Source organism: Mesoplodon densirostris (genome assembly GCF_025265405.1).
Source record: "Mesoplodon densirostris isolate mMesDen1 chromosome Y unlocalized genomic scaffold, mMesDen1 primary haplotype SUPER_Y_unloc_1, whole genome shotgun sequence".
NCBI lineage: Eukaryota > Metazoa > Chordata > Mammalia > Artiodactyla > Ziphiidae > Mesoplodon > Mesoplodon densirostris.
Genome location: NW_026778236.1, coordinates 4,744,033 through 4,771,885, shown reverse-complemented (window position 1 = coordinate 4,771,885; position 27,853 = coordinate 4,744,033). Strand labels below are relative to the sequence as shown.

Here is a 27,853-nt window from a genome sequence, read left to right as displayed (position 1 = left end):
CCAAGCTCTAACGAAGAGAGCACAAAGGCAGCTCCTGTGGTTCCGAGCACCTTCCAACTGCAGACACCATTTACGCCATTTGACTTGGCAAATGCCTTCTGTACAGCAGGACGGGGCGACGATAACTCAGGTCCTTTCAGAGTTATGGAGGGATCCCCTGTGTACAGAACCGGCCTTCACGGTGCTGCAGAACATTGGAAATTCTATTTAAGCTGAAGCTAAATTTTAGTTTCCTCCCTGAATTATTTATTCCTCAAAAAATAAATGGTGAACCCCAGGAGATGGTGGTGACAGTGCGTGTTGGTCAGGAGGGACTTTAAAAATCACTGCTCCAGCTGCTGCAGTAACAAATTCCACAAATAAAATGGCCATCGCAGAGCGCTCACCTCCCATCAGGTCACTTGGCAAGCTTATCTCACCCCAGAACATGTATGTCACTTTACGCTCGTGGGTGGTTGGTGCCTCCATCCGGAATGAGTGGGAGGCGCAGCAAAGCTGATGGTGCCCATGTCCTGGCAGAGCACAGCACATCTGACTGTGCCCCCTGAAGCCACTGCTTTTATAAAACGAGTTGTACTTTTGTAACCAGCAGTGGTGACCCCCAACTTGGCCATCTATTCCCTGCGCCCCCATTGGCGCCCCGGGAGCTCCTTTCGTGGGTCACTGTTCATCCATCCCTCCTCTCTCACCCGCTCCCCAATCTTAGCCTGGAGGTGAGCGTGCGTTTCTGGACCAAACGCCAACGTGTAACTGACACCACAACTAGCCACAGTGCACCCTGCAACCTTACGGGTAAGATTCCAAGAACAGCTGAGAAGCAAGGAGAGCTGGGATTGTGGACTGGATGAGAAACCTGAATAAAACAAATCCCCACCAGATAATTTTGGCATAAAATACATCTAATGGCAGACTAAATGGAGTATCTGGGAAGTACCTTGAACCTTCATTCAAAAACACATAACTCCTAAACCACGTCAGTTTTCTTCTTTCCACTTTTAATTCTGCCATTTTCCCTTAATGTTCAGGTTTTAACAAAGACAACAGGGCTATTGCTTGCCAAATCCCAGCTAGGAATTCAGAGCATAGAACGAATCAAAACTACAGCAAAAAAATTATCAATCTGCACAACTAACTTTAGAAAATAGTTTAGTACAATTTTGTTGTAAAACTCATTTATGGGAGATTAATCACATGTACTTATCAAATTTCCTCCTGATAATACATGAAAACAAAGAACTAAATAAACTGTGCATAGTAAATCCAAGGCAAGTTATATACAAAGAAGCAAAACACATTTTTAAGTAGAATATATGCATGTTCAAAGAACTAAGACTGAAAGAAGGCCACTTTCTTATAATGCCAGGGCAAGGACGAAACTAACAGCCATATTTTTCACCTGCAGTAAGGTTAACCACCAATCAACAACAGTGCTATGACAGCCACATCAAGGACACACTGTACATATGAAATGCTTCATGCAAATACATACATCAACAGGAACCACAACTCGATTCCAATGCAATGTCAGGTTTGACTGTTTCCTGCTGGGAGAGGCTGTCAGGACACAGGCTTGCTCAATACCAGGGATGATGCACTAATTCTCACGTTGCCAGACCAGGTGGAAGGTGGACCAAAAGTGAACACAACGTGGGAGAACAGGCACCAAACTTAACTGGAAATAACATCGTTTGGGTGGGGCAGCAAAGTACGTATGATGGGGAGCAATTACTTCACGTGTTGTGTGAGCGGAGTGGGAGAAGTTCCTGACCCCAGCTCTTTCCAGCATGCCTCTTCTCTAAGCTTACAGGTTTTAGATTCTCTACATTGTCACAACAAGTGTCTGCTAAATGAAGCATTTTACCAAGATAGCAGGAAAGTAAACTTAAAGAAACAATGAGCTTTCTTGCCAAAGGCCAGGCAGGAAGCTTACGAAGCCCCTACCCAGAGTGGGGCTCAGCCCGCCTCTGTCAACGGGGAGCAGGGGTTAACTGTGGGGACAGAGCACGTGCTCCCTGAGTGACAGGAGTGTTCAATCCCATCATCAGAGGTCTGGAAACCAGAGGGAGGGACAAGGGTAACAAAGAAGTAGCATGCTTAAACCTTTGGCAACCAAACGTTTTTTTTTTTTTTTTTGAAAGCTCTTAATAACCTGCTTCAGTAGAATTCCTGATGAACACAAAGCCCTTTTTGCTTAAAAAGAAGATGACTGAAGAAGTTTCAAATGGTGCACATTCATCTTCAGGAATGCATGCTTTCTCCCCCAAATTAACTAGGGCTGCAAAACATTCACTACAAACCGCTAGTTCAAACAATGGTCAACTGTTACTAACACAGATTCTCAGTCTGTGATACCTCAACATCAGTGTGTGTGCGCTTGGAAAACTGGACTTTGACATTAGGCAGCCCTGCTCTCCATCAAGTCTCTCAAATCGCCACCCACCGTGGCCACTTCCTTTCACAGAAGCACAACCCCTCTAACCAGATCTTCCACCACAGCGGTGTATTTGCGTCACTTACGATGGTTTCCAAAGATGACAGGCAATCTGTCAACTCTCTCCCTGTTCTCAACTCCCAAGTATTTGCACTCCTCTCCCATCCTTCACTTTTTAGAGGATGTTTCTCTCCTGCCTAAAATATTTTATCTGCTCTGCCCTACCTGGTTCCCAAGCTGCCTGGTGACCAGTATCCCTTGGGAAGATGTTAAACATCCAGCTTTTCATGAGTTGGATTCTCTTGGCGATCCACAGGCTTCCACAAGCCACCCCAGCACTGCTCCAATACTTGGCAACCACTGGATTTGTAACCCACCAGTTGCAGGAAATTCACAATATGCTGGGGGCATCTGAATGACATTTCAAGAATTATTCTTTCATTTCACATTCTTCTATCTCATGAAGAATGAGAATTTTAGCTAGAGAACTACGTGCTGACTACAATGGGCAGATGAACTCGTCACAGAAATGTAACATCCTGTGCCAAGGTGCCTCGTCTAAAAAGGTGCAGGAGTGGAACTTCACCTAACAGAGCTCTGCTTCCCAGGGTCTTGCCCAGGACACTCCAGTTGGTTTAACAGGACTCTGACCCAACGCATTGACTCACTTCTCTCAGGCCACCTGGGCTGTTAAAGACGTCTGTTTGCTACAACAATCTCTGAAAGGACCTGCCCTCCTCCCATCTTTTTTTTTAAAATATAAGGTTTGTTCCGTTGAAAATGATTAACATTTTAAGCAGGGGAAAGAAAAGCTGTCTACCAAATTTTAAGAGGATTCTGTTATTTGCTATACAAATATACATTCCAACTTTTACAGCATCCTCTTAAAATCCTCCAGTCTGACCTTTCCTACAGAAGAACAAGAGATCAACATTTTAAGTCTTCGACTTCGAGGACATTATTACTGATACACAAATGCCTTCTGAAAGCTTTTGAAACTGACAAAATGTACTGAAGATGACCAAGAGGCCCATGTGTTAGGATACATTTTCTGTTTTCCAACAGCACACAAACTCCTTTAAGGAAAAAAGTAATCTTATCTGGACAGTCCTACTAGCTGGTCATCTGAAGTTTGCAGTAATGCTTGTGACTGACAGTCTCATTTGGCTCCACTATAAAAGCTTCCTCTTCTTCAATCTACTGTCCTCCTCCTCCAGTCCCCTCTCGTCCCAGCCTGAGTTCCTCTTTGTGTGGTGGCTCAGAGAGCCACGCCTCTCCTGATTCCCCTTGGTGAAGGCACTGGTCTCCCTCCTGTGGCTGAGTGCCTCCCCTTCCTGGGCACATCTTCTCTCACTCGTGGAAGTACTGGTACTAGCAGCTGGAGGATCACACTGCATGTGAGGTCTCTGGTTGTTCACAGCAGCTCCCTTGGTGGGGGCCTGCTGCCCAATACTGGTCGGATCCTGGTGACTTCCGGGGGAGCCTTGCTCTCCAGAGGGAGGCGTTGCTCCAGGATACCAGGGGCTCAAGGGCTGCAGCTCAAAGAGGCTCTTCCCTTTGGCTTCACAGCCCAAGCCCATCCTCCTAAGCAGTCGTGGGTCCCGAGGCCAGTCCTGAAGGGGTGGCCTTTCAGGGTCCTTTGCAGTAACAGTGACAGTGGCTTCTTTGGACTCAGAGGGTGAGGGGTACAGGGAAGAAGCAAGAGACATCTCGGCAAATTCACTGTCTAGCTTGTTGCTGGGCACTCTGCCCTGGGGTCTGGAAACCTCTGGCGTGATAGCAGGAGGGTGAGTCAGACTTCTCTGCAGTATGGGCCTGTGTTTCAGAATCTTCATTGCATCGTATCTATAGTATTTGTTGCAAGTCTTAATAATGGCACCACGCTTCTGCGCATCCTGAATCAGGTGGTTCCAATGCTGGTTTTCCTTGAAACAAAGAGAAGGAAGTAAATTACATCCCAAAGAAACACTCATATGCATGGGAAGCAGAGGTTCCAGCTTTCACTTCTGAACAAATAGTAAGTATACTTTCGTGAACAGATTCTCAAGAATCCATTACTTGTTAGACAAGGCTGAAAGGAAAAATAAGGTGGAATACAGAACTATAAAGCCATGCTGCTAGAAAAGAACACTGGGAACCACCTCTAAGAAAGTACTTCCATCATTTTACCACTGATACTCAGGCCACGTGGTGAATTAGCTGTCATGCAAATCTGTACCAACTGCCGGTAGCCTCATGTAGCTCTTTCATCTTCAATTAAATAAAATTAAAAATTCATTTCCTCAGTTGCACCAGCCACATTTCAAGTGCTCAGCAGACACATGTGACTAGGGTTAGTATCCTGGACAACACAGACACAGAAGGGCTCCGTCATCCCACCAAGTTCCCTTTGACACTGCTGACCCTAGAGTCTTGCCTGTCTCTGGCCAAGGCTAACATTCTGGAAGAGGAAGGCTTGGTTTCAGAAAGCTCCAACTCTTGAGTGCATGCTGACTGTTCTAGAAAGAGGACCACAGCTTGCATCAAATTCCCAAAGGCTTCCCAAACTCCCAAGGGCTAAAACATCTTAATCTGCTGAGATAACTATTCCAAAGATGTTGTCTCACTTGTGTCTCTTTTCTAGAAGAGCTTAAATTATGAAAAGCACATCTAAACGGAAAAACAAAACAAAAACCCAACTCACGCATCTCTCCTCTCTTCCTTTTAGTTTCCTCAACAATAAATTGCTTCTTTACAACCATCAGAACTTGGGCCTCTTTAGACAGAAGAAAGAGAGAGTATGAGGGAGGAAAAAAGACAGAGACTGAAGGAAAGAGAAGGAAAGGATAGCTCCCCTCATGGGGGCTCCTGCACTATTCATGAAGGTGGGTAAGGGTATAGCAGTGAAGCTGCATACATAGTACTGACCTGCTGTGTGACCTTGGTCAAGTCACTTGACCTCTCTGAGCCTGTTTCCTCACTGTAAGGTATGAATAGTATTTTATTTAAATGACTCTAAAATGTGCGTTGAAATAAAATAAAATAAATAAAATGCGCTTTATTTTCACATTTTACCATTTCTGACTTTAGGGTGCCTCTAGGCCAGACAGCAGTTTCCATGTATGTAATCCTGGAGGAATTCATGGCTGGGCAGCTACAACCTCTTGACTTTTAGTCAACAAACCACTTCTAAAAAGAATGAGTCCTGGCTCTTGCCTGAAAAATCTTTCCACAGACATCTTCTGATAAGACAAGAAAGTACCAGCACTACAACTTGGAGAATGGAGATCAGAAGTTGGAAAAAAACCCGGGACCACAGTGGGGCCCTCTCATGACACACCTCTGACTGCACAGGGAATGGTTCGAGCATCAGTAAGGGTACATGGGATGGTGAATGGGGACGCCCAGAGTGTTAGTCTGAGAGTGAGATGCTTTCAGGGGTATCTTAGTCTACCTATTTTGCTGTTTTTCCTAGGTATGAACAAGAGTGGTATGACACTGGGTTGGCCAAAATGTTCATTCAGATGTTACAGAAAAAAACAAATGAACCTTCTGGCCAACCCAATAAAAATCTGTCTAAAGTCTAAAAGAGTTCTTTCAGTCACTATAAGACAAAAATTCTAAGTGAAAATAAAGTGTCACAGTTCAATAGTAGAGCATAAAATAATGACGCACATTATATAACTATTGGCTTCTTGGATTTGATAAATTATGGTGGCAATGCAGACCTCACAGGGCCTTTTAAAGTAAGTCGCATAAATCAAGTGCACGGTACGGTGACCGCATGCACCAGGAGGTGCATGTAAGAGGTACCAGTCTCAGATCTCCCTGACTCAGGAGAGCTCTTGAGAGTCCTACCCTGTGGCTGGAAAGCAGATGTAAAGCAGATGGCCTTGCTGCTATTTCTGCCAATTCTACTGCACCTAAACTTGCTGTTTAATCCAATCCCTAGATCACAAAAACAGTTCTGAGAAGGGGCTATTAGTCTTGATTTCTCAGAGGAAACCAAGTGCCTTAATCACTGATTCTATCTCCATAAGGGAAACTGGGCTGAAGAACTAAAAAAAAAAAAAAAAAAAAAAGAGGCTCGGGAAGGGGGAAGCCCAAGGATAAATACGCAAGTTGGATTGCAAAGTCCAAATGATAAACTGGAAGTTTTTCTATTCTGTTCTGCCGGTCTCTTTTTGTCACACTGGCTTCCCAGAGTGAAGATAATAACGTCTATACTGCACCTAGACGTCAGTGGTCTTCAAATCTGCGTGACGGTGACTCTGGGGCTCACAGAGACTTCCTCAGGGGGATGTGAGCACGTTTTCTGGGAATCAATTTCCAAACCTCAGCTTCCAAACCCCAGTTCCCTATGTCCTCCTGGGGCTTTTCTGCCCTTCCACTCCACCTTCACAACCACAAGTCTCACCTGTCCCAAATCTGACCACAGGACACACAGCTAGGGGAGGTAAACATGCCTGGGTGTCAAATAGAGGGGCTGGTAAACAGAGGGCTGCCCATGAAGGCTCCTGCAATCAGGTCATCTAAGAGACACAGCTCTATAAACATTTTACTTTTCGGGTTTGAACATTATCAAAATTCAACTGTGTGAAAAGAGTAATTGTTAATACGTTACTCAACTGACAAGATATCGTTCGTTAATACTCAGATCCTTATGGTCACAGGAAAAATAATTTTTTTAAAAAAAACTCTTTGAGGTAACTATAGAATCATAGGAAGTTACCAAAACAGTTCAGAGGTTCCACACACCCTTCACACAGTTTCCCCAAATCGTTATGAAAACCAATTCTTTAAATTTTCAAATTTACATGTAAAGTTTTTGTGGCAGAAAAGCCTAATAGTCATATTAACAGAAAGGCTTTTAATTATGAAAATATATAAACTACCCCCACTGAATTTTATCCTAAACAGTATAAATGGCAATTCAATTTTAAAGAGCAGAAAGAATAACACTGCTCTCTATTCCACTGGATATATTTAAGAGTGGCAAAATGGATTTATTTTTAATAGCTTTCTTTTAAAATGTCAAATATTTACAATATATTAGAAACAAAATCTTTATCAACACTTAACGATGAAACATTTTCAATATAATCTTAAAAGCGGAGGATACACAGCTTTTAAACATTCTTTCAAGGGGGTACACAAACAACAAAGGTTGAAGACCACAAATCTAGATAAGAGCTGAATGAGAAAGACTGTATTTGGGCGCCCTCTGGTGGAACTAACCAAAACGGAGGAAAATCCTACTGAGTTGGCACCTCTCCTGAGATAAAACAATGACTCTGTTAAATACAGAAATTAGAGAAACTGAGTTATTACACCTAATGAGGCAGGCAGCAAATACATGTTTTATCTAGCTGTGGTTCACCAAATTAAGCTGTACTATTACTATCTGTCGACTACAGATGTAAACTTGCCCCTCCTTCTACAGGAGTATCTGTACGGATGGATGAGCTCTGATGCCACTCACCCCTCAAGGGAAACAGCAAGCAGTGCTGCTCTAAGTGCCAAGACAGAAATGAAGATCCAAGCACTTTCCTGCAAATTCCCCCTCTCTGGCATTAAGCTAGGCTAATAGCCACATTTACTGAGTGTTTACTAAGTGCTAACCAATCTTCTAGCACTTTACATATATGGGTTTACATGTCTTCTTAACAATTCTACGATGTAGATACAATTTTTTTAAAGCTCATCTTGAGAGTACACTACGGATACCTGGGTCTTGGGCTAAGAAAGGGTGAGCAGTTTAGGCATTATAAAAGCTCCCAGGAAGAAGCTGCTGGAGGACAAAACAACCAGTGGGAAGAGGCTCATTATTGTTTGTAGCTTCGAAATCATTTCCACTTTGATGAAAAATAAAAATAAAACCTCAACCCGGTATCAGTCATCATGAGCAAACTCTGGAGTTCCCCGGTCCTTGAGAATGTACCTACCATCAGGGTCCTCAAATGTCCCAGGATGAAGAGGCTATACTTGGCTCGTGTGATGGTGACATTCAATCTCTGCAAACTTGCCAGAAACCTAAGCAATAGAAGGAAAAAAAAGAGTTACTTCCTTCTTCAGAAAGACTCGGCATGTCAGCGTAGGTGAGACACAGGCATTTCAGACAGCTTTTCTTGGGCTCCTGCTTTAAGCTCGTGGTGCAGGACCCGGCACAGAAGCAATTCCCATTAAGGACAGCAAACAAACAAGAGGCCCAGTGCTTTCCTTCAAAGTGATGCATCTGTCTGTCAATTTCCTATTTTGACTTGGATGAGATATTGGAAAGTTTAATGGTATGATTTTTAAGCCTTCAAAGATCCTAAAAATATGATAGGAGATCAATTATGACACATACCATGGAGAGGAGCATGCCCCTGCAAAATATACTGGATTCGATAATCTGTTTCACTCTTATCAGGTGAAACAACAGATTCACACTGTGACATGGGTTAATAAACAAGGTACCAAGAGAAGCAGACCTAACAGTGGATCACCTTCACAACTTAAAAAAGAAACCTTCATGATATTACTCAATTTTTTATATAAGAAAATAGAGCAAATGATGGTATTCTCTAACAGTGATTAAAAAGATCTAACTCTGGATCATAAACAAGCAAAGAATCAATGATGACAGTTACCCACCCAATTGAGCCTTGCATGGCATTTGCTCTGACACATGTAACAATAATACAGTCTTTCTCACGACCCTGGAAGGCATCCACGGTATCTACTTCTGCTGGCCTATTTACGAAGAGAGAAACATATTTGCTGAAAAAAGATAATTATTAAATATACATATTTACACAGTAGTATTTCTTACTTTTTTAGTGCTATCTTTTTAAACTGGAGTAGAATTCACATAACACAGAATTCACCATTTTAAAGCACACTATTTGGTGGTGTTGAGTCCATTCACTACAGTGTGCAGTCATCACCGCTATCTAATTTCATAGCATGTCCATCATCCAGGAGAGAAGCCCTGTGCCTATCAGCCATCAGTCTCTATCTCCCCCTCCCCAGGCCCTGGCAACCACTAATCTACTGTCTGTCTCTATGGACTTTTCTACATGGGAAATTTCATATAAATGGAATCATAAAATATGGGACCTTTTGTGTTGGGCTTCCTTCACCTAGCATAATGTTTTCAAGGTTCATCCGTGTCGTAGACTGGTAACAGTACTTCATTCCTTCCACGACTGACTATTCGCTTGTACAGATACACAATTTACTTCTTACCTATGTACCATTTTGGAACATTTGGGTTGTTTCCACTTTTTGACTATCATGAATAATGCTGCTATGAACATTCATGTACTAGATTTTGTGTGAACCCTTTCTCAATTCTTTCAGGTATGTACCTAGGAGTGGAATTGCTGGGTCACGTGGTAATTCTATGTTCAACTTTAGGAGGAACTGCCAAACTGTTTTCTGCAGTTTCTCATCAGCAATGTGTAAGTATTCTAATTTCTCCACATCCTTTCAAAAACTTGTTATTGTTTTTTTTTTTTTTTTGTAATGCTAGTCATCTTGGTGGGTGTGAAATGATATCTCCTCATTGTGGTTTTGATCTGCATTTCCCTAATGACAAATGATGTGGAACAGCTTTTCATGTGCCTGTTGGATTTTTGTTTATCTTCTTTTGAGAAATGCTATTCACATCCTTTGCCCGCTTAAAAAGTTAGATTATCATTTTATTAAGTTGTATGAGTTCTTTATATATTCTGGATATGACTTGTCAGATAAATATTTTGCAAGTATTTTCTCCCACTCTGTGTGTTGTCTTTTCACTCTTTTGATAGTGTGTCCTTTGAAACACATAAGTTTTTAATTTTTATGAAGGCCAATTTACTTCTCCTTTGGTTACTGGTGCCTGGGTATCATATCTAAGAATCTGTTGCCTAATCTGAGGTCATATAAATTTACCTTTGTTTCCTTGTAAGTTTTATAGTTTTGTCTCTTAGACTCAGAGCACTCATTCATTTTGAGTTAATTACTCTATACAGTGTGAGACAGGGGTCTAAATTCATTCTTTTGCAGGTGGATATCCAGTTATTCCAGCACCGTATGTTGAAAAACTATTATTTCCCCAATGAGTAGGCTTGGCACCCTTGTTGAAAATCAACTGGCCATGAATGTATGGATTGATTTCTGGAATCTCAGTTCTATTCTATTGGTCTATATATGTCTACCCTTATGACAGTACCAGTGTTGATAGCTTTGTAGTAAATTTTGAAAGAGGGAAGTGTGAGCCCTCCAACATTGTTCTCTGTCAAGCTATTTAGGGTCTCTTGCACTTCCATGTGAATTTTAGAATAAGCTTGTCCATTTCTGTAAAAAAAAAGGTAGCTGGAATTTTGACAGAGATAACAATGAATCTGTAGATCAACCTGGGGAATGGTGCCATCTTAACAATATTAAGTCTTCCGATCCATGGACATGAAATGTCTTTACATTTATCTAGTACTTTAAATTCTTTCAACAACGTTTTGTCCTTCTGTGTATGAGCTCACACTTCTTTGGTTACATTTACTCCGAAGTACTTTGTTCTTTATGATGCTACTGTAAATGGAATTTTAAGAAATTTTCCTTTTCAGACTTCTCTAGAGTGTACAGAAATACAACTGATTTTTGTATACTGATCTTGTACCTTACAACTCTGCTGAACTTGTTTATAAGGACCAGTAGTTTGCAAAGATTTTTTTAGGTTTTTCTAGATGTAAGAGTATGCCATTTGTTTTTTTTTTGTTGTTGTTGTTAGTTTTGGGGTTTTTTTTGGTTTTTGGATTTTTTTGTGGCCACACGGCATGCAGGATCTTAGTTCCCTGACCAGGGACCAAACCCATGCCCCCTGCGGTGGAAGCATGGTGTCTTAACCACTGGACCACCAGGCAAGTCCCAGATTATGCCATTTGTGAAGAGACACTTTTACTTCTTCTTTTCCAATATGGATGCCATTTATTTCCTTTTCTTGCTTAATTGCTCTGCATAGAACTTCTAATACAGTGCTGCACACAAGTAGTGCAAGTAGAGAGAGTAGAGAGAGGCATCCTTCCTCATCATAGGGGGAAAGCTTTCAATCTTAGCATCAAGTATGATGTGTTAGCTGTGGGTTTTTCATAGATGCTCTTTATTAGGTTGAGGAAGTTCCCTTCTCTTCCTAGTTTGTTGAGTATCTTTATCATGAAAGGTTGCTGCATTCAGTCACATGTCTTTTCCACATTTATTCAGATGATCACCGTCATGTGGGGTTTCCCCCTTTAATATGGTATATCACACTGACTGATTTTCATATGTTGAACCAACCTTGCATTCCTGAGATAAATTCCACTTGACTGTGGTAAATAATCCTTTTAATATGCTGTTGAGTTCAGTTGCCATTATTTTGTTGAGAATTTCTGCATCCATATCCATAAAGGATATTGGTCCATAGTTTTCTTTTCTGGTGATGTCTCCATGGCTTTGCTATCAGGGTAATAATGGCCCCATAAAATGAGTTAGAAAGTCTTCCCTTCTATTTTTTGGAAGCATTTGCAAAGGACTGGTGTTAATTCTTAATGTTGGACAGAATTCACCTGTGAAGCCTGATCCTCTGTTTTTCTCTGTTGGAAAGTGATTACTAACTCACTCTTTTTCATTTAATAGGTCTATCCAAAGTTTCTGTTTTTTCCTAGAGTCAATTTTGGTACTTTGTGGGTTTCTAGGTGCAGAAACATTTGAGTTAATGGATTTCCAATATTTAATTTTTTATTTTACTGTTGAGGTATAAAGGAGACAAAAACATGACCCTATACATGAAGGCACTAAAAGGGTTAAATAATTTATTGTAAGTGAAAATGTGAATACATGATTCTCAGTAGAGTTAGAATTCAGATAACAAGTCATCCAACTAAAGGTAAAGGCCTGAAGAATTTCTCAGTCACTTCCATTGTCAAGTGTAACGGTGATGACATTTGAACTGACAGGAGGTACTCCATCTGCAGGGGCTACACGTGTAACCACACTCCCTCCCAGCACAAGTCTATGGAGCCAGGGTCCTAGTCTCCTTGTTCTATACTACCAGGGTCTAAGACCACTCCCTAGAGTTAAGTTTCATTTTCTTCTTTCCTTCTATCCCCTCTTTCTTCTTTTTAATTCAACAGAAAAACTCAAAATATCTGTAAAAATAGAGATGCCTCACCCTTTTCTATCAAACTCTTTGTCCAAATCCTTCTGAATCATCATCTTCTGAGCCTTGTAATGGGTTATTATGCCAACGTTTCGGAAAGTAACATCCCTTCTTCTGTCTTTCATAAGTTTAATTATTTCCATTACCAGTTTTATTTCTTGAACATTTACATATGAGCTAAATAAGATGAAAACAAAAAATACAACACATCAAAACTAATAGCAGTCCAATTGCTAAGTTAAGTTCCACTTTGTTTTCCACTACAGTAAAGAGTACATAGGTAGGTTTCATCTTTATTCAGTCAGCAGTGATTCAAAGAGGCTGTTATAATGACCATTAATATTGTACATATGAATAAATATAAAAATAACTGCCCAGTGAAACACAAAGTTGTAGGAGAGAAAAGTGGTTCGAGTTACGTGATGTTAAGGCACCAGTTTCTTCACTTATTAAAACAGGGATAGCCACAGTGAGAACGAAAGTATTCATAATAATAATGAAGATATGACTAATGAATAGCTAACGTAAGGATTGACTATCTTCCCAACACTGAGAAAAGTGCTTCAGATGTACTACCTTCCTGCATTCCCCACCACAGGCCATGCAGATCATGCACCACATGACCGAGAGGATGGCAGCCACACAGACTAAATGTGACCCGGCTCCCAGAGATGAACAAACACGGGGCCCTACAGCAGGATCACGTCCTCTGTCCTTGCTGGCCTCATCCTGCACTCCCAACTCATCTCCTGAACTACAATGCGATCCCTCATCACCATACCAAATGCAACATGTGTGCACACTGGGGGATGCCCTGCACGCACAACTTTATTCCCGAGGCTACCTTATCTGTCTCACTTTAAAGCCTTAAATATTCACTATTCTAATTTCAAGACTTACTATACAGACAAGCCAGTCAGCTAGCTTTCTTTTCCATACCTGAAAGCTTTATTTGGTCACCTCTCAGGCCAACACTCTTCCCGTGACCATCCATCTCCATAATACTTATGCGGTAAACTCTCAATCCTCTGCTCCATTCCAACAGACCCCACTACAACCTCCACAATCCCTCTGGAATAGCAACCCCCCAGCCAACTGCTCCGTATTTCTAACTTCTTCACTGAAGGGCCCCTCCTTCCACCACTATTAACTAATATCTTATTCTCATGGAGGACACCACTTGCTCTGCAGCTCTCTCTTGACACAGAGGTGGAATTTCTATTTCTTCATACGTCATGATGCAGGGGTGGCATTTCTATCTGTGCTAACAAATACAGCCTCCGGGCTCCTCCTCCTTTATTCTCACACAAGAAGCCCCGGCTCCTCTGAGGTGCTTCCTAATTAGCAACCACTGCTCCTTTTGTGCTGTCATTCACAAACCACCTGATTCACAATCCAACATGCTGAAAGTATTGTCCACCCTCTGCCTCACACCTTGATTCAACTGTATCTGTACTTATCCGTCACAATACTTAACCCAACTGGAACCATTAATCACCACGGTGATGGCCTGGTTAATGTCTGTCTCGCCTGTTAGACCACAGCAGCCTTACACTGGGGCCACGTCTGTTTTACTCACAGCTGGGATCTCAGCATGGATCTACTGAAGTGCTGACCGCATGTTAGGTAACATAACCCCCATTACCCAGTTAAGAAAAAAATTCAAGACTGAAATATATAAAGACATCAGTAATTTATGATTGAAAAGGTGAAGTTATCAACCCAGCTAAAAGAAAATGATTGTGCACTGGCACTAGGCAGAGAGATTTATATGGAAAGTATTTTGAATTTAAATATGAACAGAAACAATACAAAAATTCTGGGACCATCAGTGCGGACTGAAGAAAAAGGAGAACTTACTCATTATCCCGCTTTTCTGAACCATCTTCAACATCAAACACGAGGTAGGGTTGAAATGGCCAGTCAGATGAACACCGAATGGTCTCTGTCATTCTACAAAAGAGCAGCCACCATTTAGAATGCAAGTCAAATTACAAGAGAAAATGTTTTAGAATTATTATTACTATTTGTTCTTTCTGTGGAAGAGAGCAAGGGAAAGTTAAGAGGACAAGAGGACCTTCTTTTTAAATAAAATTAAATACTTTTAAATAACATATTTTAGTGAAAGGTAGCAAGTTAATTTCATTTCTATTCTAGTACTAGGGAGAATGACCCATGTAAATTAAAATATAACAATCATGATTGGAAAATTACTCATAATACAGTAAGTGAAAAAAGCATGCTACAGTATACTATGTAGAGCATGGTGTGCTTTCCCACCCCCCCAAAAAAGGAGAAAAAGTAAAAAAAGATGTGCATAGTACAAGGACTGGAAGTAGATATAACAAAATGTTACCAGCGATTACTTCTGGGTAGTATCAATAGGGGTTGGGTTTATCCCTTTCTTTTCATTTATCTGCATTTGCTACAATCAATAGGACTTTTGTAATTAAAATTATTAAACCTTTGTGTTTTTAATAACAAGACCTAAAAGCACAACAAAAGAGCTATTCTTCCTAAGCAGCCAAACCTACAAATAAAACAGGTGAACATGAAATGAACAGAGCTCACCTATTTGTTTTCAAGTTCCTGTTATAAATGTAATTAGAAGGGAAGAGACATATGTCTGGGTGCATCCTGTACTGAATGGTGAGCTGTAAGACAGGCAGCCTGCCAATCACATTGTGCTCCACGTTCTCTTCCAGAAGGTTGTAGAAGCGGGCCATCATCGACTGGTCATAGCCATACTCCTGGGCCTTCTGAAAGGAGGAAAACAAAGCAATAATCTGCAAGAATTCATGTGTACTTTTCCCACTATTAAAAAAAAAACAATCACTGAGCTCTAAAATGTACAAGGTATTACCAACAACCAAAGATTCAGAGAGAGAAGATGTTTCCGACTCCAGCCCTAGAAAAGCCATGTAGCTTGACTACAAAAGTTAAGGTATTTTCCCCTTATTTAGAAAACCCACATACTGCTTATGAACGAGATGTGATCTTGTGAATGACCACAGCTGTCGCTATTTTGGTGCTAACAGAGGTCACCTGAAAGAACCGATGATAAAAGCAGCAAAGAACTGTAACACAGATTTTAACAATTATTTCTGGGCTATGCTCTCACAACTAGAAATAATGAATGCCATTGTAAATAAGCCTCTGAAAGACCAATTTCTTTATCCATCCATCATATACCGAGCAGCTAAAATTTGGGGTGCTGACAGTCTACAGTGAAGATCAAATGTCACAGAGCTTACATTCTAGTAGAGGACACAGGCAACTAAGTTGATTTCATAAATCCAAGAAAGGGTTACAAACCTGTGATCTGAAACACAGTGACTTAATTGACAAACGAAGAAAACTGTCTTAATGTTATCACGGTCGTGCCTTGGGATATACTTTTCAATGGTAGCTTCACATCAAGATTCAAAAAGTATTACGTCTTAAATAATCTAGAAGCAAAAAATGTGCTCTGGAAAACCCACTAGGATGATGCAATCTTTATGAGTGACGTTGACAATATGAGCGTTGAAGATGTATGTGCACAGTTTTAATAAACTTGTTTCACAAACTATCAGAGTGGAGAAAACAGGTGTTACTTCTTATTTATATTAGTTATATATGTGATTATTTACATATGTGATATTAAATAAGTTTGTATAATTAAAGAGAATATTTTTAGTAGACATTTGGCAATTTCATCTATACCCCCCAAAGTTTATCTATTCAAGTTAGCTAAAAAACCTCATTTATTTCACTCTGGGGAAAAAGAAAATGGTTTATATGAGGTAACACATCTACTTCCAGAAAAAAAAACTGAGTCCATCCTACAAAATGATGGAGATTTTTATGTTTTGACATGAACATATATCCCTGATCTATTTACTGACTGGAAAAAAGGGTAATTTGGTACAGACTGATTCTTCCACCTTTAAACAAGGTCAAAACCTACATACAGGGCTTCCTTGGTGGCGCAGTGGTTGAGAGTCCTCCTGCCAATGCAGGACCCAAGGGCTCGAGCCCTGGTCTTGGAAGATCCCACATGCCATGGAGCAGCTGGCCCCGTGAGCCACAATTACTGAGCCTGTGCGTCTGGAGCCTGTGCTCCGCAACAAGAGAGGCCGCGACAGTGAGAGGCCCGCGCACTGCGATGAGGAGTGGCCCCCAATTGCCACAACTAGAGAAATCCCTAACACAGAAACAAAGATCCAACACAGCCATAAATTTAAAAAAACCCTACATACATATACACAAATTTATACGTTCCCTATAGCCATCTGACATTCTGAATCTAGTAACTTATTTACTGTCTGTTACCCACTAGGAATGTCAGCTTCATGAGGGCAAGGATTTTTTTTTTCTTTGTGGTATGCGGGCCTCTCACTGTTGTGGCCTCTCCCGCTGCAGAGCACAGGCTCCGGACGCACAGGCTCATCAGTCATGGCTCAGCCGCTCCGTGGCTTGTGGGATCTTCCCGGACTGGGACACGAACCCGTGTCCCCTGCATCGGCAGGTGGACTCTCAACCACTGTGCCACCAGGGAAGCCCAAGGGCAGGGATTTTCGTCTATTTTCATCACTGTCATGACGCCAAAACTTAAAAACAGTGCCTGAATTAGCCTGGCACTCAATGAACACAGACTGAAAAAAGTCAACACACACATGCCCACAAACTGTTCAAATACTCACTAAACTGTTCATAGTACTTATCCCTAGGGTTAGAAAAGCATGCTGAGAAAATTAACTTTGTAATTATTTTCTGAATCTTCTCAATAAGCCTCTATTATTTTTGCAACAATAAGAAAAGCCTAAATGGATTTTTCTCATTTCTGCTGTTTTTAATCAATCACCAAAGGAGACAGTCAAGTTGAGGCCTATCGACAACCCTTTTCACTAACCACATGCTAAGGCCCTTCAGGAAGTTAAATCAGTAGGTTTCTGAAATACTGCAACTAGTCAAAGAATGCAGGGCAGAGCTGGCTCCTCCTAGGTCTCCACAAGCAGAACCCCCCACAGCAGCTCTGTCCTATGGACAAGGTTTTCACTCAGGGACACGGGCGCTCCTAGGCTACTCCCTTGAACAGTCACGCACGAGTGTTCAGACGTCAAAGAACTGCACTATCCTTTTGATGATTCCAAAGTCAAAAACAATACTAACCAAAAAAACCTGCTTTGTTTCCATAACGTAACAGAAATGCTGTGAAAATGGTCTGTTCTCTGGGACAGTTTATGCAGCCACTACTCTATATTTGTACAAATAATCTATGTATCAGTAAAATGCTGAAATTTCATTAAACTTCAAAACCGTCATCTAGACCTATGAAGATTACCCAAAACATCTGAATCCTGATTCTGCTGTGCATTTCTAGGAGCCACCTTTAGTGAGATTTAAGAAACGAAGTGAACGGAACCACAACTTTGGTGCTCATCTTCCCACAAGCACAGCCCACAACCTCTTTCCTTTCCCACCTTCCCTTTCAGAGGATATGAGGGACACCGGCATTTTCCTGTGCTATAGGATACAGAGTTCTAAAATTGAAAACGTTACTGTAAGAATAATTTCTCTTTATACTGTTTTCCTCAAATTTTCACATATTGAAAGATAAATCAGGAGGTTGGATTCTATTCCCTGCTTTTAAAGGTTTTCTTTTATTATTGTTTTGGTGTTTATGTTACTAAAATAAATCAGACACAGCCCTTAGAACAGCTGCACACTGCCTTTCTCAAAGGAACAGCCCACTGCACATGGGACATCCTCCTCCTAAACTTCTGGTCTGTGACACTCACACTGCTCCTGTCACACACACATAAGCACATTATGAACAAAGGAACATTTCGGGAGACTTTCACTATGAAGGCTCTCAACAGTGGTTCTCTTTTCTCAGCCATTCCCTATTTATCCTTGCAAATAAGAGATGATGATCCAAGAAAGACCGCCGCACCGCCCAAAACAAAAAAACCCAAACAAGCCCCTTCCACTTTAAAGCAACACGAATGTGAAAAAAACGTACCATGGAAATGACTGTGGGAGGGAGCTGCTTAGGATCTCCTACAAGGATGAGCTTGTTGCAACGATGTATGAGGGGAGTAAGAGTTTCAACTTCACAAGACTGTCCAGCCTTGGTAAGAGAGTACAGAATGGAGACATAATCAGAATTATATCTATTATTTATTTATCCATATACAGTCTATCCAATTCATAAGAGTCCTAACCATTCAGAAACATACACTTTCTCCTTCTGCACCAAAGATCAAAAATAAGAACTTTCTTTGGTTAGAAAACAAAACAACAAAAACATTCTAAACACCGAAGTGGGGGAAAAAAGCCCACACACGTTTTGAAGTCAGCCACCACTCAGGTGCCACTACCACCTGGGAAGCAGCCCATAAGCTAGAAGGGCCATGTCATGCCCCCGGTTTGTCTTCTTTGTCCCTGCTGGGCACATGCCTGGGGGGACTGTGTGTCTGTGTGTCCCACCCCCTCTCACTCTCTTCCTTGCTCCTCAGTAGGCCGCTTCAGACGCAAGAGTCAAGCTTCTTTTCAAGTCAATGGCATTTCCTTCAATTATTTCATCACTTCCATCTTTTCTATTCCTTCGTTTTGATGAATACTGGATCTTGGATCTCCTGGATGGGTTCTCTGTACCTCATTTTCCATCTCTTTTGTCTTCTGGCTCTACATTCTGGCAAACAGTAGGTACCCAATAAATGTTTGCTCAATGAATGAAGTAGAAATAAAGATGTTAGCTGAAAATACAGTGGCTCAGAGCTGCCCAGAGTTATATTAAAAATGCTTCAAAAGGTCACCAGAGGGCTTCCCTGGTGGCGCAGTGGTTGAGAGTCTGCCTGCCCATGCAGGGGACACGGGTTCATGCCCCGGTCCAGGAAGATCCCACATGCCACGGAGTGGCTGGGCCCATGTGCCATGGCCGCTGAGCCTGTGCGTCCGGAGCCTGTGCACCACAACGGGAGAGGCCACAACAGTGAGAGGTCCACGTACCACAAAAAAAATAAAGGTAACCAGAGATATCCAAAGCAGGAGCTAGAATAATCCTTGGGAGGGATTTTATGAAGAACAATCAGGAATCTCTAAGACTACAGTCCCGATACTGAAAAAGCAATTTTCATTGTGGTGGGTCATTAGCAGCATATTTCAACATAAGAGAATACACATGTAATGGCAGGTCAAAATCAGATGCAAAGACCACTCTGTCAACATCTCGGCAGCCACTCTTCATCTAAGACTTACGCCTTACTCCTAGCAAAGCTGTATGGCCGACTGCTTACTGACCTCATCAACAATGACACAACTAAAGGGGACAGCCCCTTGCCCACGGAAAGCAGCCTCGAGCAGCAAACCACCACTCGTGCTCAGTGTGCAGCAGATGATGTGGGACTCTAAGATGATGATGTTCTGTGTCTTTTGTGGGCATCCTTGAACCTAAGAGAATAAAACTTCATCAACATTCAGTTGTATATAAATTCTTAACTACACTTATTATGTGGCAAAATAATGTCTAGTAAATGTTAGGTAGGAACCTCAAACCTAGAAAACAGCAGAAACATTCAAGATAATCAGAAGCCACCAGAAAGAACACTTTGCAGTGGAGTCTAATCTCAGAACATGAGTTAATAATAAGCACATTAAGAAAAATTTATTCAGGTTTAATTTGGTCGAAGTGGATTACAATTCTTACAGCCTGACGTATGAGGGAAGCTATCAGAATAAGCAAAGATTAAGTAATTCTACTGAGTTGTGAAGCAATTATCTGAGTAAAACCAGGATCAGAACTAAGCCTGAACATACACTTTGCTGTTAGTTTTTAAGTATGTAATATTGTTCTTTTATAAGGGATAGTACCAACAAAAACGCCTGTGAAACTGACAAGCATTCTAGTTCCACAGTGGAATCCAACAACCTTGGTCCAGACTATAATGGAATAAGCTGTGATGGAGACTAACAGTATGAATGACACCTCACAACGCATATCATTCAGTGTTCAAATTAATAAACTGGTACTCTCATCATAGATTCAGGTAGCCTATCTCCCCTCCTGAAAAAGCTGTCGTGAATCATCCCTGAACATGTGATAGATTCAACCATGGTTGCCAAGGCATGTATGTGAAGAGAGGGCGGCAACTGTGGCCTTCTGGTGCTCACATGTTAACTGTCACATACCTCTCCTCTCAGCCATCTAATGAGTAAAACTGCCAAGTACAATTGTTTTAATGGCCCACAGAACAATGTGATCAGCGGCAAAAACCATAGTACTGGTAAACATGGACTTCATCCTTAAATGTGGGAAGATTAATTTTGGGCTCAGCTTAAAGTTTTAATAAAAAGCTTTCCACATAACAAACTGCTAGTGGAAATACACATTAAGTTCAATTATATTTATTTAGCCACACAGAGAAGGTCAATAATACATTCAAGAGGAAAACCTCAGCTCAAAAATACAAATACCATTACCGGTTGAGTATTACCCTCTCTTTCCCTGACCGCCAATTCATTTCATTAAGGGCTGCATTCTGGTGATGGGGTACACACCTGGCTCATCCTAGCTTTGACCAATATAAATGTTAGTTGATATTTTTATATCCAAAGAAAACTGGGAAAAGTTATACATGTTATAGAAGGATTTTTTGTGATCAAACACAAGTAAAAGGAGTATATGCTTTCAGCCAAAAACTGAGAAAAAAGGTGCTTATATTTCTTGGGCCACATCCCAGCCACTGTCACTCTACCTGAATTCAGACGTGTAATTTTTTTCCTGTATCTTCAAATAGTTATTTATTTATTTATTTATTTATTTATTTGGCTACGCTGGGTCTTAGTTGTGGCATGTGGGATCTTCCCTGCAGCGTGTGGGATCTTTTAGTTGCAGCATGAGGGATCTTTTAGTTGTAGCATGCAGGCTCTTAGTTGCAGCACATGGGATCTAGTTCCCTGACCAGGAATCACACCTACACCCCCTGCAATGGAAGCAGAGTCCTAACCACTGGACAGCCAGGGAATTCCCCCCAATTTTTAAATGTAATTGAGAAAAGACCACAGGTTGTCTGAACTATTTCATAATTAAAAAAAGAAAAAGTAATACCAGTAAAGTGCTACAGGTGAACTACTTACCTCTTTAATTTTAGAAGAAAGCTCCTGCCTTTCTTGTGAAACTTTGGCCATTTTTTCATCTAATTCTTGCCTCTGGAAAAAAATCAGAATGCCATCATTAAAATTAAATTAAGCATTTTAAAATGCTTTCCAATGGACTGTCTCACATTTCAAAAGGGTGAGCCAGTACTTTACCAATGAAAAACTGATTCACCCAGTGTGTTTTCTCTATATCAGTCTTTCTGTATTGCTGGGGGTCAGAGTTTAGCTAAGCTACTCCATGGTACTGATGCCCTGGCATCCATTTTGTTTGGCCAAGCAGCCTGCAGAGACCCCAAACTAACACTAGGCCCCTTCACACACATGCACGCCCTAGATGGCAGCCCGTGGAGTCACCGGCCCACCAGCCAACATCAGCTCTTGTGATCAACAGTCTCCTCTGCCATCCAGTGCCTTCCCCTTATATGCCCTTTAGATAAGAGACCCTCCAAGCTACTTACCAAAACCCTGCTCTTTTGGTTAAAATTGGCCAATCCAGCCCTAGCCTGGGAAACCCAAAGTACTCCACCCATGGACTCTGATAATGACATGTGCGCCAGGGCCTGCCTCTCTCTGTCTGCACTCTCCCTTGACCTGCCTGTCATGCCCCATGAGACATGCCTTATACCTTCTTCAAGACCTGTGAAAATAAACTTCTCTATTTCGCTTTCTCTTGTGGTCTGTTTTTAAACATCAGCTCATTATCCAGCAACCCAACAACCAGCACCCCATGCTTCAATCAGTAGGTCTTAATTTGATAAATTCTTTTCTTTTTTGGTGGCCACACTGTGCAGCATGAGGGATGCTCATGAGGAACTAGGGTTCCCTGAGCAGGGATCGAACCTGAGCTCCCTTCAGTGTAAGTGCAGATTCTTAACCACTGGACCACCAGGGAAGTCCAATAAATTCTTAATAGTGTGTATGATTCAGTTCTGTTCAGAGTACTGCAGGTACGCTCTTTCTGCTTAAGCAGGCCAACTTGGGGCATCACTTACGTGTTATCTACTCTGCTTTCATGCTATTAACAGTGGCGTTCAGTGGCTAAAACAGACTGCACATGGCCTGCAAAGTCTAAAATATTTACTATCTTGTTCTTTTAAAAAAAAGTTTAACCCCTAATATAAGGCATACCATTTCTCTGTACATTTTTATACACAAATTATGCTATTCCACAATGAAAGAATGGCATCAAATACTCACCAACTAGTTTTTCTATGAGCTATTAAAAAACACTGATCAAGACATGTTTAGATACCTGTAGTTCCCTTCCACCTCGGCATAAAGCACGCTGGCGAGAAAGTTCATCTAGTTGATGACCTAGAAATTCCTTTCTTCTGTGCATCTCATGAATATGAGAAGGTAAGTCTTTTTCTTTAAAAAAAAGATAAAAAGCTGTTAATTCTAACAAATACACACATATGCATACACAATGAGAAGAAAAACTAGCTTTCAAAACTAGACTACTTCTAGGATCTCCAAATTACCTTTAATGCCCATGCCATTTTCTACCATACAAAAAGAAACAGAAATCAATTAATATATACCTTTATTCAGTACTTACTCATTCTGTGGTTAACTTGGCTGTCCAAACTGAATTTTAGGACCTCAGTATTAATAGACTTTTCTGGACCTAGACGTACTAAATTTATATCTCCACAGTTTCCTGTTGATACAAGTCACACTTAGAGGTTAATAAGAATGCTGTCAATTTCTGTACATAATAATTATTTCTAAGCAAATATATTAACAATCAGAGAAAAGAGCTAACATGAACTATTAATCAACCAAATACCTGGAACTGCGCTAGAGGTTCCACACACATTCTTTTAGATTTGCTTCATAAGAATCCTATAAGGCAAGGATTTATTTCCACCTAGTAAAAGCTACTGAGGTGGCACAAGCAGTACACTGCAGAGTTGAGATTCTATTACACTAATGCTTCTCAAACTATGTTCTATACATCACTCCATGGTAAAATGTATTTGGGAAATGGCGAGTGAAAATAAAACAAATTTCTTGACCATAGGATATTTCGAAGATGAAGACTTTTCTCTATTAATGCATGTCTGAATTCCCCAAACAGAATCTTACAGGACCATCAAATGCTTTTCTGCAGAATACTGAGAACCACGGTTTTGAAACTCTGTTCCACATCACAATGCCACTCCAGGATCTAAGGGACACAAGATGCTGGAAATTCTGGAATATGGTAATTCCAAAAACTGTCAGCATCATTTAACTGGTTTATTAACCACATTTTAATTTTAGGTTAGCACATTTCAGATATTATTTAATCGAAAAGTCTCCCACTGCTTCACTGAACTACTAAACTATAGCAATCATGCAGCGTTTATTAGCACTTATCCCAATCTGACACATCACATACTTGTTTGCTATCTCCTTCCACTGAATCCAAGTCCCATAAGAACCAGGTTTTGTTTTGGTCACTGCCTAGAACCGCAGCTGGCACGTAAGTACAATAAACATACACTGAATGAATAAATGAACTCATTATACAGCTGTTTACACATATTTTTGTTCCTAGTTCAGCTCATTCTTCTAAAATTTGAAGCCATCTTCTTGGACCAACATTTACTTGAAGGTGTCAAAATTGCTAACTTGTGTTTCTACCAGAAAGGTGGATGAGATTTATACCCACTATAAGCATCTAAAAATGCTCCAGAAATTAAAACAGACATCCTTTAAATTGCAGGGTGAGCTCAGAAGGATGTAAGAGAAATTCCTAGGGGCCAAAAACAAAGAGAAAGGTGAAAACCAGAGGTGAAAGCCCCTGAGATGCTGTGGCTTCCCTGGAGGGAAAAGGGTGAGGGCTGGTCACTCTCTAGACGCTTAGGTGTTTGTTTTTTCATTTACATACAATCAAATGAAGAGATTTAAAAATCCTTAGTTCTACAGAGTTTGACAAATATCTACATCAGCAAAACTACCATTCCAATCAACATATAGAAATTTTATAATGGGGTCTTGGATTTTAATGTCCACTAGAAAGTAAGAGGGCATGGAAGAGGTGGAGGGATGAAAAAGACATGAATCTATCTTGGCCTGGGCTTAGCTGGGAAAAAAAACTCTCTTCTTGGACTTTCCAACTATAGGCCCATGCCACATGTAGACTTAGAGCCTAAACACATAATACAGAGAATGACAAAGGTGACCCAACCAAAATACGGTTGAGATTTTAAAAATGAGAATACAGTGACCAATGTTATGCCAATATATTTGAAAACCTAAGGTGAAGTGGAAATTTTTCTTGAATAATATGAATTAGCAAAACTCACTCAAATGTAGAAAACTTGAATAAACCAACAATTAAAGACATTCAGCAGACAGAAACTTACCCATCTGTCAAAAAACAGACAAAAAACAAACAAACAAGAAGTCCCCCCAAAAAACAACATTAAAAACAAATTAACCTTCAAGTAACAGGTAATTCTCTGTCATATATGAAACATCCCAAATAAATGTCTGTATAACTTCTTTTTTTGTGTGTGTGTGTGGTATGCGGGCCTCTCACTGCTCTGGCCTCTCCCATTGCGGAGCACAGGCTCCAGACGCACAGGCTCAGTGGCCATGGCTCATGGGCCCAGCCTCTCCGTGGCACGTGGGATCCTCCAGGACCGGGGCACGAACCCATGTCCTCTGCATCGGCAGGCAGACTCTCAACCACTACGGCACCAGGGAAGCCCTGTATAACTTCATTTTTAAAGTCTGTATAACGTCAATACTAAAACCAAAGATATGACAAAGAAAAATTATAGGCTGCCCTCATTTAAAAAAATCAATAGCAATCCAGCAATGTGGTAAAAAATAATAGTACACAACCAAGCAGACCTTATTCTAGGAATCAAAGATATTTTCACATTAGAAAAGCATTGTAGGGAATTCCCTGGCAGTCCAGTGGTTAGGACTCGGCACTTTCACTGCCATGGGCCTGGTTTCAAACCCTGGTAGGGGAACTCAGATCCCTTAAGCCTCGGGGTATGGAAAGAAAGAAGAAAAGAAAGAAAAGAAAAGGGGCTTCCCTGTTTGCGCAGTGGTTGAGAGTCCGCCTGCCGATGCAGGGGACACAGGTTCGTGCCCCAGTCCGGGAAGATCCCACATGCCGCGGAGCGGCTAGGCCCGGGAGCCATGGCCACTGAGCCTGTGCTTCCGGACCCTGTGCTCCGCAACGGGAGAGGCCACAACAGTGAGAGGCCAGCGTACCGCACAAAAAAAAAAAAAAAAAAAAGGAAAGGAAAAGAAAGGAAAGAAAAGAAAGAATGAAAGAAAGAAAGAAAAGCAGAATTCCCTGGTTAGGACTCTGTGCTTGCACTGCCATACGGTGAGGGGGAGGGGTATATGAATGAAAAAAAAAAACTGCATGCAGTAAAATTCAACACCCATTCATTAAAAAACTCTAATTAGACGGGGACTTTTTTAACCTGATAAAAGCGTATATACCAAACCCCAGGAACAAACATCACACATAATGGTGAGATGTCCAAGGTATTTCCGTAAAGGACACCCAGGACCACTGGACATAGTGAAAAGAAGCAAAAATGAAAGTACTGAATAAGAAGAAAAAAGCTGTCTTTACTGACAAGAGATGTCATTTTCTCTCTAACAAAAATATTAAAAATCCAACCTAGACACTACACTTGTGCCACCTTCATCCCAGCCTTCTCGTGTTGTCAGCCCACACCTGAAAAGGGGCTTATTACCCTCCCTCAGGGAAAGGAAAGTGAAAACCACGTGGGAACTGTTCTCGGTTGTATAATTTGATACAACCACTTTGGAGCAGAACCGGGCACTATCTAGAATCTTCACAAATCCTTCAACCCAGCATTTTCATTTCTAGGTATATATACACTAGACCAGTGTTTTTATAAACTCTTTTGACCGTGATCTATAGTATGAGGTACACTTCACATTGAAAGCCAGTACACTCATACCTCACCAATAAAACAGGTTTCACAAAACAATACTTTACCCCTCACTACCTACACTCTAATCTTTTCTGTTCTCTTCTGTTCTATCTTATCTTGTCTAAGTATGCTGGGTCTGATCTCCCTAAACTGATTTCACAATCCACTAACTGGTCACAAGCCACAGTGTGAAAGCACTGCCCTAGCAGCCTGTATGAATACTCAGGAGACGTGAGTAAGAACACAGTACTCCAGTGTACTCCCTTCAGCTGCTGTACAGTACAACACAATACAACTCAGTCACTGCAGTAAACGTTTTCATCCTGCACTGGAGAAACAGGCACAAGTACAGGAATAAAGTTTGAAATAACAAAAAAAAAAAGGGAAAGAACTTACATTTCTATCAATGGATAACGAATGAACTGTGCACTCACAGATGAAACACCCTATAGCAGTTAACATGAATGACCGTATCCATATACAGCGATACATAAAGTCATAGTTCTCACAAACATAATGGTGAGTAGAAAAGTTTCCGTTGACAATGCATTTTCAGTTTTAAAAGCAAATGACCTCTACATGTAGCTAATACATGTGCAATAAAAGGGGAAATGTGCGTGATCCCTGCGAAGACAGACGACACATCCTGGCTGCTCCTGCAGCTGGTGTGGCCACGGGACTAAGTTCTGGCCAAAAGGAAATAAGCAGAGGTGCTACTGGCAGCGTCTCACAACTTTCCTTAAAGCACAGCTAGTATATCTGTCCCTTTTTCCTTGCACTTGCTAGATGGGACTACTGGTGCTGGAGCAGCCGTTTCTGACCATGAGGTGCACTAAGGAGTGGGGGGTCCCATGTAGTGCAGCAACAAGGTAGAAAGACCCTAGGTCTCTGAAGACTCGGAAGCAGAGTCATCACGCCAGTATCATCCCTCAGCTGCCCATCTCTGGGCTTCTGAGTAAGAAGGAAATAAACTTCTATCATAGTTAAGCCACTGTATTTGGAGTGTCTATTATTTGCAGCCCAATTGAATCTTAACTGATTTAGGTCACTGCCAGGTAACCTCAAGGAAAATAAAATTTGCTTAGGGAAGACGAGATACATGTGCTTAGAAGAACAGCCCAACCCAGAGCCATAACCACGCCACTCAGGATGGCTGGTGTGAGAGGAGGTGTTAAGGTTAAGTGCACAGAAATGACTTTACACATTCGCTCAAGCATCCCG

General features: G+C 41.2%; 1 protein-coding gene across 3 annotated transcripts in view; it reads right to left on the bottom strand.

Annotated features, from left to right (window-relative positions):
• Positions 1-978: 978 nt before the first annotated feature.
• LOC132482932 (probable helicase senataxin) overlaps positions 979-27,853 on the bottom strand; it is a 73,477-nt gene continuing 46,602 nt past the window's right edge. For 2 of the 3 annotated variants that reach the window (XM_060088193.1, XM_060088194.1), the window contains exons 16-26: positions 23,272-23,373; positions 22,966-23,081; positions 21,693-21,764; positions 19,857-20,006; positions 18,577-18,684; positions 15,141-15,328; positions 14,430-14,522; positions 12,582-12,746; positions 9,047-9,145; positions 8,356-8,443; positions 979-4,356 (exon numbers count right to left, since the gene is read on the bottom strand). In XM_060088193.1, coding sequence (XP_059944176.1) covers positions 3,604-4,356; positions 8,356-8,443; positions 9,047-9,145; positions 12,582-12,746; positions 14,430-14,522; positions 15,141-15,328; positions 18,577-18,684; positions 19,857-20,006; positions 21,693-21,764; positions 22,966-23,081; positions 23,272-23,373 — 1,934 coding nt within the window. In that variant the 3' untranslated portion in view covers positions 979-3,603. The remainder of the gene's footprint in view (positions 4,357-8,355; positions 8,444-9,046; positions 9,146-12,581; positions 12,747-14,429; positions 14,523-15,140; positions 15,329-18,576; positions 18,685-19,856; positions 20,007-21,692; positions 21,765-22,965; positions 23,082-23,271; positions 23,374-27,853) is intronic. The other variant, XM_060088195.1, reaches the window with a different exon arrangement.